At 46.2% G+C, this 16061-nt stretch overlaps 1 protein-coding gene across 4 annotated transcripts in view; it reads left to right on the top strand.

Moving 5' to 3' along the window:
• The window catches only part of RERE (arginine-glutamic acid dipeptide repeats), a 143050-nt gene that overhangs the window by 41341 nt on the left and 85648 nt on the right, over positions 1 to 16061 (top strand). For all 4 annotated transcript variants that reach the window (XM_015882641.2, XM_015882638.2, XM_015882639.2 and 1 more), the window contains exon 3: positions 6128 to 6198. In XM_015882641.2, coding sequence (XP_015738127.1) covers positions 6128 to 6198 — 71 coding nt within the window. The remainder of the gene's footprint in view (positions 1 to 6127; positions 6199 to 16061) is intronic.

Below are 16061 nucleotides of genomic sequence, written 5' to 3'. Positions count from 1 at the left end.
TACAGTATATACTAAGGATATAAATTATGTACAATTTGAGAGAGATTAAGAGAATTCAAGTCAACAGGACTCACCCAGCAAGGATTAGGAAGCTGGATGTTAGAGGTGTGTGTGGGATGGATACCTGTCTGCTGCTTACATCTCCAGGGCTTCAGGGAAAGAAAATCTTTTCCATTTGTCTGATTCTGTCTCTTAAATGCTCTGATGTGATCAGGAGTGCTGGAGGTCTGTGCTTTGTACCCATGAAGCCCTTGGTTGCAATGTTCCTCTGTCTGCTGTGCAGCAGTTCATCCAGCGCTTGATTTTCTTTGTGCTAAGCTCGGCACCTGTATGTGAGTAACAGGGAACAGTAAATAAATAGATCATCAAGATCCTTTCAAACAGGCTGTGCTGCCGTGTTACCGTGCAAATACTGCTCTTATTAATTTGCACAGACATAACGAACATATGCATAGCTTTAAACCATGCATCTAAATCTGAGCAGAGCTTAGAGATGACACTGTGCAATTAATCTCCTTGGCTGTGTTGGCACTCACATGGACCTGCCCTGAAAGCTGCTGGCCCATGTCCCCATCTGTCCCCTCTGTTTCCACAACCTCCTTTCCAATTCCTTTCACATCTCTGGTTTTAATTTGCCTGGCAGTTCTCACCTTGTTCTTGTCGCAGTAAGAAAGTCACTCTTGTTGCATGGAGTGAATTGAGGCTGGGTGTTGAGCTGTGCTCCCTAAGTGCACCTAAGGGCTCTGTTGGTGCCATTGCTGTTGTATTGTTACTCTGCACTGGGGAAGCAGAGCTGGGCAGAGGTCTGGGCTGGTTTGGGAAGCAGGTGATTTGGTGTGTCACCTGTGGACCAGGACAACGCTGTGTAGGAACATTTAAAGGGATCTGCGGGGATTAAAAGGATTGATGAGGATCTGTTTCTGCAGTGACATCAGTAGCTGTGTAAACCACACCTCAGCAAGAGGAGCTGATGAGAGGTAATGGAAGGTGAAACGATGCTGCTGGGAGAGCCAGGTATCAGCAGACTGCATCCTTCTCTATTGTATCACTGGGGATCCAGTGGGACAAAGATGCCCTCCTGCTGCCTCTCCATCCACCACCTGCCTGCAGAGCAGCAGCAGTTCAGACCTCTGAATTCCAGAGCTTTGTTTCACTCCTGGCTCAATGTCCTGCGAATTGTTCCCTGCATGTTTGGCATTGTTATAACTGAGGAAATTGCTGACATAGTTGTTTTAATCTGGAAAACCCCCCACCAGCTTTATCAGACAACCAGCCAGTTTTGTAACAGAGTAAACGGAGGGAGGGGGAGGAAGAGCTTTGTGATAAGCAGCTCGGTGCTATTTGGGTTGCAGAGTGTCAGTGGGATGGAAGCACAGGGATTTGGCTCGCTCCTTGACAGTGACTGGCTCCTGTCTGACATGGCTCGGGTGCTTGTCAGCCTTCCAGGTGCTGCCTCCTATTTATTCTGACAGCTTTACCAGCTGAGAGAGGTGGGCATGCCAGAACTGAAGTGTAAAAATAGCTATGTGATGAATATGTATCTGCTGTAAACCTTGAAGTTCTGGCACGGGTTTTTTTTTTTCTTTGAGATCTGTTAAGAAGTTGGAAAAGATGCTTTTTCTTTTTTTCTTTGTAAAACTGGAATCTTACACTTAGCAGGGAGAACTGGAACACAATGGCTTGTCGTAGTGGTGCGGTTTGATATGGGGACTGTGCTGTTAATGGTTCCCTTCCACTTTTCTCATGTGCTGGGAGGAAGAAAAGCCCATTCTCAGGTGGGAGGGTCCCCATGACTGAGCTGGTGGCCCAGCACCTACAGCCCCTTTGCTTTTGTTGTGGCATGAGAGGGGCTGTAGCTCCTGCCTTTATGAAGCTGGGGACTGCAGACTACAATTAACTGTCATTAATTTTGTTGAATAGAAATATGTTCCATTTATTGTACAATCAGGAGCCAGGCTTGAATGAGTTTAAATAGATGAAATCTAAATTATACTGACAGTCCATTAAACAGCAGCAGAAACCCTTTAAAGAAAATGGATTCGCTATGATACCAGTTTATAATAAAATCATTTGCCAAATAAGAACTACGGTCCAGGCATCGGGAATACTCCTGTGAGCCTCAGATGAGCACAGTAAATTGCTCCAAGCATTTATTGCAGAGCAGGGCTGGGCGCGTGGTGCTGCCGGGGAGCGAGCAGCGCTGCTTGAAATGTGCTCAGCAGGAAGTGACAGTGCGAGATCAGCACGGCAATTTGTTTGCTGTCAGCCATACGGGGGAAGAGAGGCAACTGCACAGCTCCCGACCTGTCAGCAGCAATGCTTTTCTGGATAGAGCCACGTATTTAGCATTCCCGATGTGTTTTATGTTGTATTTCTATGGCTGGCATTAAAGCATTGTGCCCAAGGTGTTGCCACAGCGAGGGGTGTGTTTTCATTACTGACCTTTGTTTGCAGGCATTTGGGAGGTCTGTGTTTAGAACATTGAGAAACAGTTGAGGTTTTTCTTTGCATTTCTTCCTTTCTCTTTTTTTTCCTCCCATGCCCAGGGTGATGCTGGCAGAGCAGAGCTGCTGCACAGGGCTTGTAAAGGAGTGCTTCCCTCCCTTGTCGCTGTGTTGATGGAGGTAGAGCAGGAGGGGCAGGCACACATGGAGTATGGCTTCAACATGCTGGATGGATGGCTGACTGTGGAACAGGTGCTTGTACCGCTTTGCTGGCCCTGCTGCCTCCTCTTCTAGTTACTGGTAGTGGATGCAGGGTGGTTTTTCTGGGTGAAAAACTTCCTTCTGGGGCTGTGGGTGATGCCAGGCTTCCTTCTGGCCTGGTGATGCCAGTGGCTTTCAAGGAATCTCCTGTGTTCTGCAGCAGCCTGCAGCCTTCTTGCTTGGGTGGCACAAGTACTCGCTCATTAGCTGCAACCCAAGAGTGAAACCCAATTATGGAGGTGGCTGCAATGTAAGCTGCCGTGTTTAAGCTGCTCCTGTGCTCAGTGAGGTTGGTTTATGGTTGTTTTTTAAAACCAAAAGGTCTTTCAATCTCTGTACGCCAGCTCTAATTTTAAAAGCAGCTTTTAATGTGGGGGTATTAAAGTCACCCTTCAGAACCAGGGCACATCTGGTGAGTGTCACGAGCCCAAAGGCGTAATGACTCCCTGCCATGTGTCACAGAAATCCTTTGCCTCCAGTGGGAGGTTTTACATAGAATAGGATAGAAAGCAAATGGAGACGAGCAGTAAGGCCCACTGGCTGTGCAGGGAACATGGGGTTTCTGTTGTCCTTGCAGTGGGGAAGGCAGTGTTGTGGGCAGATCAGTGGTTGTGGGGTTATGTTGCTGTTGAGCAACCTCTGTGGGCATAACACTGAAGTGTGTTCAGATGGAGAGATGTATAGGAAGGTGTTGGTATCCATTTGGGTTTTGCTGGGCTTTTTGAAATGGAAATGTTAATAGGGATAAATATTAATAGTATGTGTATGAAACACACCCGGGGTCTGAATCCCATCCTAGAATGAGAGGTGTTTTGTGGGCATAAGCCTTAGCCATGTGGGTTTGTTTCCTTTAGGAAATGATGCACAGCTTTCTTTTGTCACCTGGTCCACAGAGCTCTTCTTCAAAATGATGTATTTGTGGTTTGGATCTCTGGTAAATGCAAGTAATTGCATTTTATGGTGAGCTTTGAGTGGCTAATGTGGACGCATCCATAACTGTTCCCCTCCTGGCGCTCTTCCAGCTTCTATTTTTTGTAGCATTGCTTTACACCTGAATTAACTTGTTTTCTTATCTGCGCAGCCCCGATTGCTTTGCAGGCATCTGAGCGGGATGTCATCTTTGTTTCTGCTGCTGGCGGGCAGCCCGGTGTGCTGAACTTGTGAGTCAGGGTTTGCTCTGCCTTTGGTTGCTGCCAGGTTGTGTTCCTTGGCTTTGTGGGGCCGTTGCAAAGCAATGTCTGTGTTGGGAGCTGGATGATTTGGGGTCAGAAGTGGTACGTGAGTTATAAGCTTACAGTTCACAGAATCACAGAATGAGCCGGGTTGGAAGGGACCTCAAGGATCATGTAGTTCCAACCCCCCTGCCTGGCCACCAAACATACACCTTTACTAGATCAGGTTGCCCATGGCCCCGTCCAACCTGGCCTTGAACACCTCCAAGGACGGGGCATCCACAACCTCCCTGGGCAGCCTGTTCCAGGGCCTAACCACTCTCCTAGTGAAGAATTGTTCTTGTGGTGTCGATGGTTGATTACATATATGATATTTGAAGCTCTTAAAATGCACGTATGCGTGCTGTTGCAACAGCTGCTACTATCCTAGCTCGAAAATATGGAGCTTAAAATTGGTCATTTGGGAGAGGCAGATTTTGCTCCATCTGAATGGGCGTAATTCTGTGTAATTGTACAGAGACACTGGAGGTGGCTGTTGAAAAATGTTTATAATTCCCCTATTAAAAATGAAAAGACCTCAAAATTTAAGTTGCTGTTTCTTTAGAGACTCCTGCTGTGATGTGTTTGCTTTGTCACATTGCAGACAGTAAAAAGGTGATGTTGGCCTGCTTGGGGTGATGGGGGGTGCTGGAGCTGTTAGCTGTGTCCCCTCTGTTGCTGACATTGGTGCAATGAGTTATTCGGATCCTAATCCTGTATCTTTGATTCTTATTGTTAATATAAGGCTGGTGAAGAAGCCCGTTGGATGGTGTTGCATGCAGGAATTGGGCACTTGTAGGTTTGCTTAGCTGCTCCCATGGCTGCAGTGGGGATGGGTTGCTGGAGGAGGATGCTCCCCTGTGGTCTGGGTGCTCGCACACACATCTCTGTGCTTGTGTGAGATGAAATCTCTTCTGGGAACTTGTTCTCCGTGGCTTCAGGCTTTTTAATTCAAGGAATCGCCTATCACTAAACAGTAGCTGTGTTAAGGGGATTTTCTTTTGAAGAACAGGAGGGCCTGGGTAACCTTTTCCCATTTCTCTGCTAACATTTCTCTGTTAAAAGCCTGAGCTACTTGAGCTGTCGCAGCAAGGTCTGGGTGACAGCTGAAGTGATTGCTTTTAGCTGTTTGCTGGCTCTCTGGGGATGGGGCCGTGGTGAGCTGGGGCTGTCAGCGAGGAGCTCCTTGCAGTGCAGAAATCAAGGTGACCTTCTGCCTGGCTTTGATGCTCATGTGCTCTGACACCAACCTGATTTGTAACCTCCTGCAGACCAGCATCTCTCCAGGGCGACATGGAAAGCCTGGGTCAGTAAAACCAAAACGCCTCTGTGTTGTAATTCCTTCCACTGGGTGTGCAAACTGAGCTGTCCCAGATTCGCACGCTTACATTGAGACTAAGAATTGAGGAAGATGAAGGATAAATACATCCATATTGAGGTTCAGGGGGAATCCCACACAGAACAGCTGGGGTTCTTTGTGTCTTCTGAGGGCAGCAGATACCACCTGCATGGACACCAGGGCTGCCCTTGGATTGCTGCTTGGCTGGGGGAGCACTGATTTCTCAGGTCATTATCCTTAATCAGGCAGTTTTCTCTGTTCTGTAGTTTCATTCCGAGGTGCTGCTTCTGTTCCAATTATTACTGAGGCTTTTTTAAATGCACCAAACCTTATTTTGCAGCAACCTTGTGGGGTCGGGTTGTCAAAAGCGAGCCAAAATAATTACTGTGTTTCTATCGTGTCAAATGTAATTGGAGAAAGCACAGCTCTTCCCCGAGGTAAAACCTAATTCAGTGTGCTGCATTTCATTTGCACTGGGTTGCCTTGGTTTTCTTTACAATTAGAGAAGATATGTTGGTGCCGGGTCCTTAATACCAGGTTAACCACAAAAGATTTGATTAGTTTCCCGTCTTGCTTTGATCCGGTTCATAGGCTGTGACGTGGTCATTTTATTAACGGGTTCAGAATGGGCCCCTTTTGTTTTCCTAGCAAAGTGTCTGCTCGAATCAAAACGATGCAGCTAATTCCCTTATTTATCATCATAAAACATCTAGTTTCTATTTATGGATCACACTCGGAATAAATGATGTTATGCAAATACAATGGTGGCTCTTTCCAAGCAATTGGCTGTTTTTAATTGATCCTGTTTTCATGTTCTTCCTTTGAGGTACAGAAGTTAATTCCCATTATTTTAAAATCTTGTTTCTTTAAAGATTGCGTATATATTGAAAGCCGCCGGCCGAATACGCCGTATTTCATCTGCAGCATTCAAGACTTCAAACTGGTAAGAAACGTTTTCACGTCTCCTCCTCCTCCTCCTTTTCCCCCCACCCCTTCTGCAGTGAGGTGCGGTGCCTGGTGGTCTGTGCCTGGTCCCGTAGCTCCTCAGTCATCCCACTAGCTTCTGAAAGAGTCATTTTGCTATTAAGGCTGAGATCTGTGCTCGCGCAGCTGTAGCTAATTAGGCTGTAGAGTTCAAGTTGTGCTCTGCTTCGTGATAAGGGTTTGTAACTCAGGGGAGTTCCAGCTCTGATGGTGGGAGCAGGGGTTGGGATGGGGCAGCAGCAGCTGCTGGTTGGGTTTGGGGGAACATGGGCTGTGCTGAGCTGTCTGTATCTGCCTGCAGCTGGATAACCCCCTGCTTTGCCTTCAGAGCTCAGCCCTGGTGCGTTAGCAGGTATCCTTGTGTTGGGATGGAATTATGAAGCAGCTCTTGCTGAATTGCATTTGTTCCCTGGGGTGTTAACAGCAGCAAAAGCTAAAGCTTCTGCTGTCACTATTGGTCTAATGCAACAGTTAAAGCTGTTGGCAGAGCTGTGCGGGCAACGCACCATGTTTTAGTTTTCAGTGTGCAGAGGATATGACATCAGTGTTGCTGGCAATTTTCACATGGAAATAGCATCATTCCTTTGTTTTCCTTTGTCTACTCCAGTTTCTTTCATTTTCCTGCTGGTTTTTTTCTTACTGACATAATACCTTGTAGAAATGATAAAACCGAGAAAAGACCAAAAAGCCACCAAAGCCCTTTGATGCTGATGGTGCTTGCAAAGATGAGTCTTCAATGCATTTGTCACTGTTGATTTGACTGCTGGGGAAAGGGAAGATGTACAGCGGAAAGGACACATGATTTCTTCCCTCTTAGTGCCAAATAGCAACAGGAACACAGCCCTGTTTTGCCTTCAGCTCAGCGTGTCAAGTGGAGCAGGGAAGGAAAAGTCAACAGCTTTGAAATGTCGCCTGCTAATTAAGTATGTTATCATTTGGGTTATCATAAAGCACAAGTTTTTGGCTGTGTGTATGACTCAGCCGACCCTTCCTATTGCTCTGCGTGCTGTTCAGATGCAAAAGTTCCCCCACTTGGGAGGAATGTGAGCTTGTGTTTTAAAAGGAAAAGATGCAATAGTCAAATTTTCAAGGGTATTTTGTGTTGTTCAGAACAGTGTGGTATGAAAGGTTCTGCAGGATACAAACTCACATGCCCTTAGGGGAGCTTTCGTTTGTCTTTTTTTGGTGGAGGATGCCACAGCAGGTACAAATCCACTTGTTTTTACTTAGCCTCGCCTCTCCATGGCAATAACTGTGAACAGCTCCCCTTCTGAATATACAAATCCTTTCTGGCTCAGTCTTTAGGATCCAAGCAAACCCCATAGTTGTTTAGGAATCAAATGAAGGGATGGGAGTCAGGAGTGAGGTAACAGTGTTCTGGAGGTATGATATCTCAGATCTGTTGTGCTATTTTCATCTGTATGAACATTGCTTTCGAAAGCTGATGGTATGCAGGAGCTGGGGGGAGAGGACTGGCGTGCACGTTCCAGCCTCTGGCTGCATGCTGAGATCTGAGTGCTGGGTTCAGAAAGCAGCTGCCCAGCACAGGGGCCTTTTGGCTTCAGAAGTTGTAGGATGTGGGGATGGATGGGGGAAGGGTGGCAGGGAAAACATGCAGAGATTTTTCTATCTTCATTTTTTTGTGGGGACAGATAGTGAGAGTAGAATAAGTCTACTTGTTCTTGAACCCCACATCCTTCTATATTCCATTTGACCAAGAGATTAAAATCTCTTTTCTTAGGCCAAACATCTCAGCTTTTACCTCCTAATCCATTTTGCCTTTGTATGGTTAAGAATTCAGTTGCACTTCCCTCATCGCTGATGGGCACTAGCTGCATTGATAGCAAACTTCATTGGCTGCGTGGATTTTGACAGACGTTGTGTTTGTTCCATGTGGCTGCATCTCCAGAAGATTGCCACCATCTCTCAGGTATTCTGCTGTGGGGGACAGTGATGCTGTTGCAGAGGTGGCAATGGTGGTTCTCTAGGAAGCCTGTCTGGCAGTCAGCAGAGCCCAGCATAAAGGGAATGTTATTGATTGTTCTGTAGAGGTTAAGAATGCTGCCAAGCCCGCTGTAGCCTGATCTGAACCAGATCTAGTTGGCAGAGCTTCCTCTGTGCAGATCTATTAAGTTCTAGAGAGGCACAGATCTAATACAGTGCAGTAATAGAGCTGCAGGAGGAGGAGGAAAAAAAAAAGTGCAGGTTTCCAGGCAGTGTTATTACTTGAACTTTCTCTTTTTTTTACTCTACCAGATGCCTTCACTAATGGGCTTTTTGGTTAATTTAGCATTGATGAGGTAGCACTGGTTACAGTGTGATTTATAAGCTCTGTGCTGGGGATGCTCAGGTTTGTGCCTAGCGGTGCTGCACGCTGCTGACAGTGCAGCCCTTGGGTGCAGAGAGCTTGCAAACCTGCGTGACCTCACATTGGACTGAAAGCTTTGCTCCTGCTGCAGCACACAGCGGAAAGGAAACAGCAAGAGAAGGATCCAGCAGGTTGGTCAGCAACATCCACCCATGGCTGTGCCCCTCAGCCCAGCACTGAGTGGCTGCTGGCGCTGCTAATGAGCTGCCTGCATCCGTGCCATGGGCTAATGCACCTTGTCCTCTGGTACTAACAGTGATGATAAATCTGCTCCCTAATCCCGTCCTGTTGAAACCTTTCTTGATATGAGTTTCCAGCGTTTGATACATGAGCCCAGATTTCCGTTTTCAGGTTTTTCCTTTTTTTTCCCCTCCCAGAGCCCAACAGGCAAATGGGTTTTAGCAGCATGCTCCTGATTTATCATGTTTCAACTTAATTTGGTGTCGCATTTAAAATGCTAATGGGCTCCACTTTGAATCCGAGCATCAGAGAGAAACTTGCGGTGCTTTTAAAGCAGGAAAAACGGTGCATTTGCCTTATGAAAGCAAACATTATTATTTGTGATGCGGTTGCCCTTTGTGCCTGTGTGTTTACTTGATTGAAGCATCTTGACGGCGCTGCTTTCTCCTTGAAGCCTGATTTGAATGGAGCGTGCAGCTGGATTGCCCCAGGGCCTTGTAACAATTTATAGTCAGGATGGAAAGGCAGAAGTGCATAAAAAGACAGTTGTGAAGAGCCGCTAGTGCCCTGTAATAGAAAATCTGTGTATGATGACCTTGTCTGGGAGGGCCTCTGGGATCGTTTTACTGTGATCCAAAGGGTTATAAAATGGAAAGGATTGCATCTCACTGGGAATAAAGAGGAAAGAAGAAAAGAAATCTGTTTTTCTACATTATGCGGTGTGTGCTTCCTCTCCTTTGTATTCTTCCTACATCCAGCCCCGCGTGTTAGCAGCAGTTACAGCGGGGATCTGGCGCTCTCTGCACTCCTATAGGCGCTGATGCTTTGAATGCAAATATCTGGGTGAGGACGCTGTAGCCACAAGCGCTGATGTATTTAAAAGCCTGGCTCTGTTTGTAGATGAATTGATGTTCTGTTCCCGAGCCACAGCTGAATTAATTTGCGGCTAATTTTTCCTGGCCGGTTACGGGGCAGCCTGACCTTTCCATTTTGGTGTGGGGAGAAAAATGCTGATGAGGACAGATTCCACCTTGTCCAGATGGGGTCTCCCCTTTGCAGCTGGGAGGGCTGAAAGATGCCCTTCCTCCCCCAGCTCCCATCCTGCTCTCCATGGGCACTGCAGGACCCTGGGCTGTGTGCTGCCGAGAGGAGAACGGACGGGTGAGACGTTTGAAGGAGCACTGAATTATTTAAGCTCGAGAATTTAGACTGCAAATGAGATTGGCTGTTAGGTCTAATGTGGAGCAGATTGAAATGCTGCTGTGATTACAGAGGGGCACGAGTGGGGCAGGAGATTAGTATGAAAATGTGGGCGTGGGGGGCTCGGAGGGGAGCAGCGAGGAATGATGGAGAATCAGAGGTGACAGTTTAAGGATTGCATGGCAGGAGCTGCACGGTGATTAAATTCACTGATGCTGTCATTGAGCTGTAAGGCTGAAGATAACATTCTCTCCCTGTGCTGAAAACAAGAATCAATACAAACTCCTTGACAGGAGCTAAATTATTAAATAGAGCCTTTCTTGCAATGTTTCATTATCTGGGATTTACCTCAGCTGGTGATTTGTCAGCGGAGCGGGGAGATTTGCTGGGCATTTTGTATTTAAATCATTCCAGATGCATATGAATCCATTTTGATAATTCCTTTCCCTTTTCAAATGCCCCTCGATAGATTTGCGATTCACTTTCGCCCAGATGACACTCAGCATTTTCACCCAGATTGAAGCTGTGCTGTGCAAGAGGGTGAGGGCTCCTCACATCCCTGTAACAAAAAGTGTGTGTGTGTGTGTGTGCAGCATCAGGCTGTTCTTAAGTGCCGAATTGATTTGCTTGCCTTTGGTGTGTTAAATTAGCAAGCTGTTGGGAACGCTTTTCAGATGGGGTTGAGCTGTAGAAAGAAAAGCGAGGCTGCTCTGGGTTTTGGGGTTAATGTGCACTGAACTCGATAGAGAAATAAAGCAGCGTTCTTGCTCCTGTTGTCTGCCTTCTGAAGGCAGGGCAGAGCCTGGCTGTCCTGCAGGAGCTGAGCCAGCGTGTCTTGAGCTGCAGAGCTGCTCACAGAGCCGTGCTGTGCTGGCAGCCATCTCCATCCATGGCATTACATTGTCAAGTCAAGAGCATTGAGGATTTTGGGGGGTTTTTCTGTTGTTGGGGTTTTTTTTTCCTGCATAGATTTCACAGTGTGGTGCCCCCATTGCAACCAAACTCATTTCCTGTGCAGTGATGTCCTATGTCACAACAGCGTCATTGCCTTTTGGAAAGGGAGACAGCGTTCACATTTGGGGTTTCAGGCAGATGGGAACACTGTTGAGAACAAGGATTAAACAGCTGGCAGTGAGGACTGTCTGTACAGGATTTTAGGGCTCCAATCCAGCTCTTCCACCATTCCCCTCCATCTGCCCACGATCCGTACAACTAAAATCCAGGCCGTGCCATTTATGGGTTCCATATGGGAAAAGATAATCCTGGAGAATAATCCCTAATGCATTTTCTCATGCACTTACCCTGCATGTTCTGCACCAATGGGCAACCAAGGGCAGAGGCTCCAAGTACCCCTGAATGGAGAATGTGGTGGGCTCAGAGCAAACCAATGTGCAGTGGATTGCTGCCTGTCTGGGTGAAGCTGTTGGCTTTGAGAGCTGACTCCTGTGTAGAACAGCAGGGCAAAAATAGGATTGAACATGGAATGCCGTGCACATCATGCTGAATTGCTACTGTTGCTTCTCCTAATTTAAAAGCAGAAAGGGAAGAAGGAAGGAACAATTGAATTAAATCCCATTAATGCTCCCCATGCCCCCAAGCATCATATGAAAGCAGTGGCTTGGCTGGAGGCAGGAGGACAGAAGTGGTTCCTCTGTGCATCTGCCTTGCCCATGCTTTCAGATCATTAATGTGTTTCTCACAGTGGTTCAGTCCTCAGCACCTTCTGCTTTTACACTGCCTGGTTCCCTTGTAGCAGAGCGAAGCTGACACCTGAGAGTGAGAGGGAATTGCCTGCTTAATAAATCAGCAGTTGTCATCTTAAAACATGGAGAGAGAAAAAACGTTATTCCTATTTAAATAAAAAAAAAAAAGAAAAAGCATTAAATGGTTCATTTGCTGCTTTACGTGTAGCAAGAGAAGATGGAGCTAGAACAAATTCAGCCCTGTCCTCTGGTGTTGAATAGTGAGGGCATCTGTCATGTTTAATAACGTTTCTGACCTTTAGGATTATCGCAGTTGGAAATTTTCTCTCTGGTCATTTGGGGCTACTTGAGCACTGTCAGCTTTGTGTGTCCCTGCTCGGTCTCCAAAGACACATTGTTATGCTTCAGCAGCCCGAGAAGATAATTCATTAAGGAAATTTGTTTTCCCACTTTCAGAATGGTTTTCTGTAGGGGAAAGGGAGATGTCACTGTGATGGCTACATCTTAGTGCATCCCATCCCTCGCTGCTTGCTTGGCTATATGTGATTGTTGTGCAGAGTGAGTCTCTTCCCAAAGGCAGTGATTATTTGGGCTGTTCTCTGTAGATTTAAGGTTGGCACGCAGCGCTGTGTCACAGGGTGTTGATTTAGTGCAGTTAGAAAACACTGGGGAAGGTCTTCAGATGGGCCTGCATCAGGCTGCTGGTGAGGGGTGTGGAAATGCTGGCACATGGGAGAACAGCAGAGCTCTGCCCTCATGCAGCACCTGTGAGATACACTAGGTCAGCTCTGCCTGGCGACCCTAAGAAATAACTGGGGCCTGCATGGAGAGCATCAATGGGGTTTAAGGGTTTCCTGCCTGGCTGCACAGCATGGATGAGATAACCCGTTGTTCTCCCAGTCTGGGACTTGGAGCAAGGAAGAGGAAGGCGTGTGATGGATGTGAGTTTTTGACTCTGTAGTCACTGAACACCAATCCATGGAGAATTTGAACTTGTAATTTTGATTAAAATGATTGATTTTTAAATAGTCTGCGTTCGTTTTGGGCCATTGGAGGGTATTTAAAAGGAAGAAAACCTCTTAATTAAATTAGTAGCACGTAAGTATTCTGCTCTGCTGTCGAAGCGGAACTTCTGCTTTGTTTTGCTTTTCTTTTTTTTAACCCATTTCCTTCAAGGTCCTGTTTATTGGTGTGATTTAAAGTTAAAAGCAATGCAAAAAGCATTAAAATGAACAACAGCAAATAAAAGTTGTTGCTGAGTTAATCTTAAATCTGAGCTCTTTCCTTTTGGAAGATACCCAAGCTGTGTTTTGTTCCGTAAAGCTTCTCTTCATCCCTGCACCTGGAGGTGCTGCTGGAACCCCAAGGGATGCTGTGTAAAACAAACAGTGTTTTCCTTTTAATTGGAGAGGTAACAAAATGCTGATTGTAATTACAGCATCAAAGAAGGCAGAAACCTGTCTGAATGTAAGGGCCACCTTTAAAGGTAAGGCACCGTGAGAGCTCTGAGTGATGTTATGAGTGATGCAGGAGCATGAAGGGCACCGTGATGCCTTGGGGCTGTCCTGATCTTGGTGTGTACGTGGGATCCCTGCAGGAAGCAGCTAATAGGAGCAGCACAGCAGGCTGTGTTCAGGGGTGCTGTAAACAAGTGGCTGTAAGGAGGCTCGTTTTGTTTACAGATCCTTTTCTATAAGACACATCAGTAGGGCTGTTGAACTTCAGGGTCTCGCTCTTGGAACATTTGCAGTATTTGTGCAGCGTTGTTTGCTCTCTTTTACAGCGAAGGTTTCCATGAAGTGGATTCATTACCAGTCGCAGCCAGCGTGAGGGTTTTGGCAGGTCAAATAATGAATTTAGTTCCTCGCAACACTGAATCTTAAAGGTGCTTTTGCTGGCGACGTCTCATACTGATGACTGGGGGAGGAAATGATCCATCCCTTTGCTGTGACTTGCAGTCACAATGCCAGCGATGTCTGATTCGGATGAACTTTGCTCAAGTAGCTTAGTAACACCCAAGTGCTTGCATTATAGTGAGTGTGAACACCTTAGGAAGTGTGTATCCTGTGTGCATGTGTTAGTGTAACGTGTGCCTTCATGAAGCACTCGGATCTATGCTAGAGCAGCTCTATCTGCTGCATAAACCATAGGCAGCTTCATGGGTGGGAGATGTCTTGGTTAGAGTAAGGCCACTCACACCAGTAAAACAGTGTAGTAGGAGCAGGAATTAATGTGGCACTTGTGTGTTTGCACGTAGGAGGGGGTGGGGAAGATGGGCTTTACACAAGACCTTGCACCAAGGGAAGGGGATGGAACAGTAATGCTCAAGAGAAAGGAATTGCAGCTGTTTACACCCTACTGGCTGCAAACCTGTCTGAAATATTTGATTTACAGAAAGAATCAAGTAATTAAGATAAAAGAATGTACACGACTCACTACTGTGAAATATTAAGACGTAATTTATGCTCTGTATCTGCTGTAGTTATGATTAGTGACCTAAGGCTGTTGAACTTCTTCTTTATGGATTGCCAAAATGCTGCGACAATTTTCAAGGGAATTACTCTCTTTGAGTTTAAAGAGATGAAAATGGGCTTGCTAACAAGGACCGGCTTCAGAATCTGCTTTCATATCCTTCATGTTTAAGGAAAAGAGGGGGAAAAAAGAGGCAATTAGGTCCTTTAGGTGCTTTGATATGTCTGAACCTTAGGACCTAGCAAGGCAGAGAGAAGGTGCACAGGATGTAATAGCACACAGTGTGTGCAGTGCAGAGCAAGGAACCTGCAGGAGGGCATTGCCTTGGTGCTGAGGAGAACGTCTCATGCTGAAAAGACTGAGAACGTGTTTAGGAAAGAAGCTGTTATATCAAGGTGTTGGTGTTCTGGCCCTGATGGGTTGTAATGTTTTGCATATTTGTATTGCAAAATTGCTCGTAAGCATAGGGATTCTTGCTCCCAGTGCTGTGCTTATGATCAAAGGATATTATTATGGGCTGTGTAGACTGCGATCGAGTGCTTCCCTGCATTAGTTATGGCAAATTGTAAGGAAGTCTTTCAGAATGGCATCCTGAATTCAGATGCTCTTTGCGTGCTTCCCTGAGCCCACATTTCATCCTTCCAATGTAAGCTGTTGGACTTGGGATGCAGTTTGAGCCTCGGAGCAAAAACCTTCATGCCCCAAAGTGCAAAATGCCATGAGCTGTGGTAAAATACCACCGTGAATCTTTCATGTATTCACTGTAACTGTGTGTCACCTGCACCCATTCATGGCACCCCTTGCTCCCAGGGCCAGGCTTGGTGCTGGGTGGTGCATTGAAGCCGTTCTGCCATGGGTTGCTGTTTGTCACCCAAGATGATGGACCAGGAAAGTGAGCAGCTGAGGGAGTCTCTGGAGCATGGCTCACATGTGAAATATGCAAACTGCATGGTAAATATTTAAATTTGAGCTAATATTGCACCGTATTAAAGATCCATTTATTCCCGTGCTCGTTGAAAATCACTCGTAGGACGGGTGCTGTAGTTCACAGTAATGTAAGTGTTGGAAAATGGCTTGTCACAGTGTAGCTGGAGCCAAGGCATGAATATTTTATTTCTCTTTGCTGAGGTAAGGAGCTCAGGTGGCTGCAGGCCTTCGAGGTCAGGCTCCTGGTGAGCAGCGACTTTCCTTTCCCTCTCTTTGCAAGTAGCACAGGAGGCCCCAACAGCATTCCTGCAGATCTCTGAGCCTTAAAGCATGTGGCATGTGCCCTGTTACGTCATACAAGCAAACAAGTACAAAGCAGGGAGGGGAAATGGCCAAAGCAGAGGGTAGCTGCACAGGTTTCTTGACTGTATTCTTTAATATTGTTTTTAAATGGGCTTTGCCCTCTAATGTGTGTCAAAGAGGGGGAGGGCATCCAGTTTTGCTGTATGATCTCCGATTCCTTTTTCAGGTGAGACCCCTGTTATGCAATTGGAAGAGCTGAGCTGGTGGTGCCTTTTCAAAACGATTTAGTGAGGCATGCTGAGAAAATTGTGTTTGATAAAAGGGAAAGTGATCTAAACGATGAGCCATCTCCAAAACAGCCAAATAAGCCTTTATGTACGTTTCCTATTAAGTTTTAGTAATAGTCGGTAAGGATGGTTTATTTGCTTTTATGCGACTTTCCTTTTTGTAAACTGCTCTTCCAGTTTCTGCAATTGTAGGTGATGCTGTACACAGAATTCTTGATCAGGTGTCCCGTTGTTTTCAGTATCATTTCTTAACAGAAGTGGGCCAGGATTCATATAAATCCTTGTGCCTAGAAAAATGGGAGAGGTGTAAACTTCCAATAACAATAGGTGAGTCAAGGGTATTTGGGTCTGAGGAGGACGGGTTCTGCCCAATGGCTCTGTT

Source organism: Coturnix japonica, chromosome 21 (assembly GCF_001577835.2).
Source record: "Coturnix japonica isolate 7356 chromosome 21, Coturnix japonica 2.1, whole genome shotgun sequence".
Lineage (NCBI taxonomy): Eukaryota > Metazoa > Chordata > Aves > Galliformes > Phasianidae > Coturnix > Coturnix japonica.
Note: the sequence above shows the minus strand (reverse complement) of the source record. Positions and strands in the feature narration are given on the sequence as shown.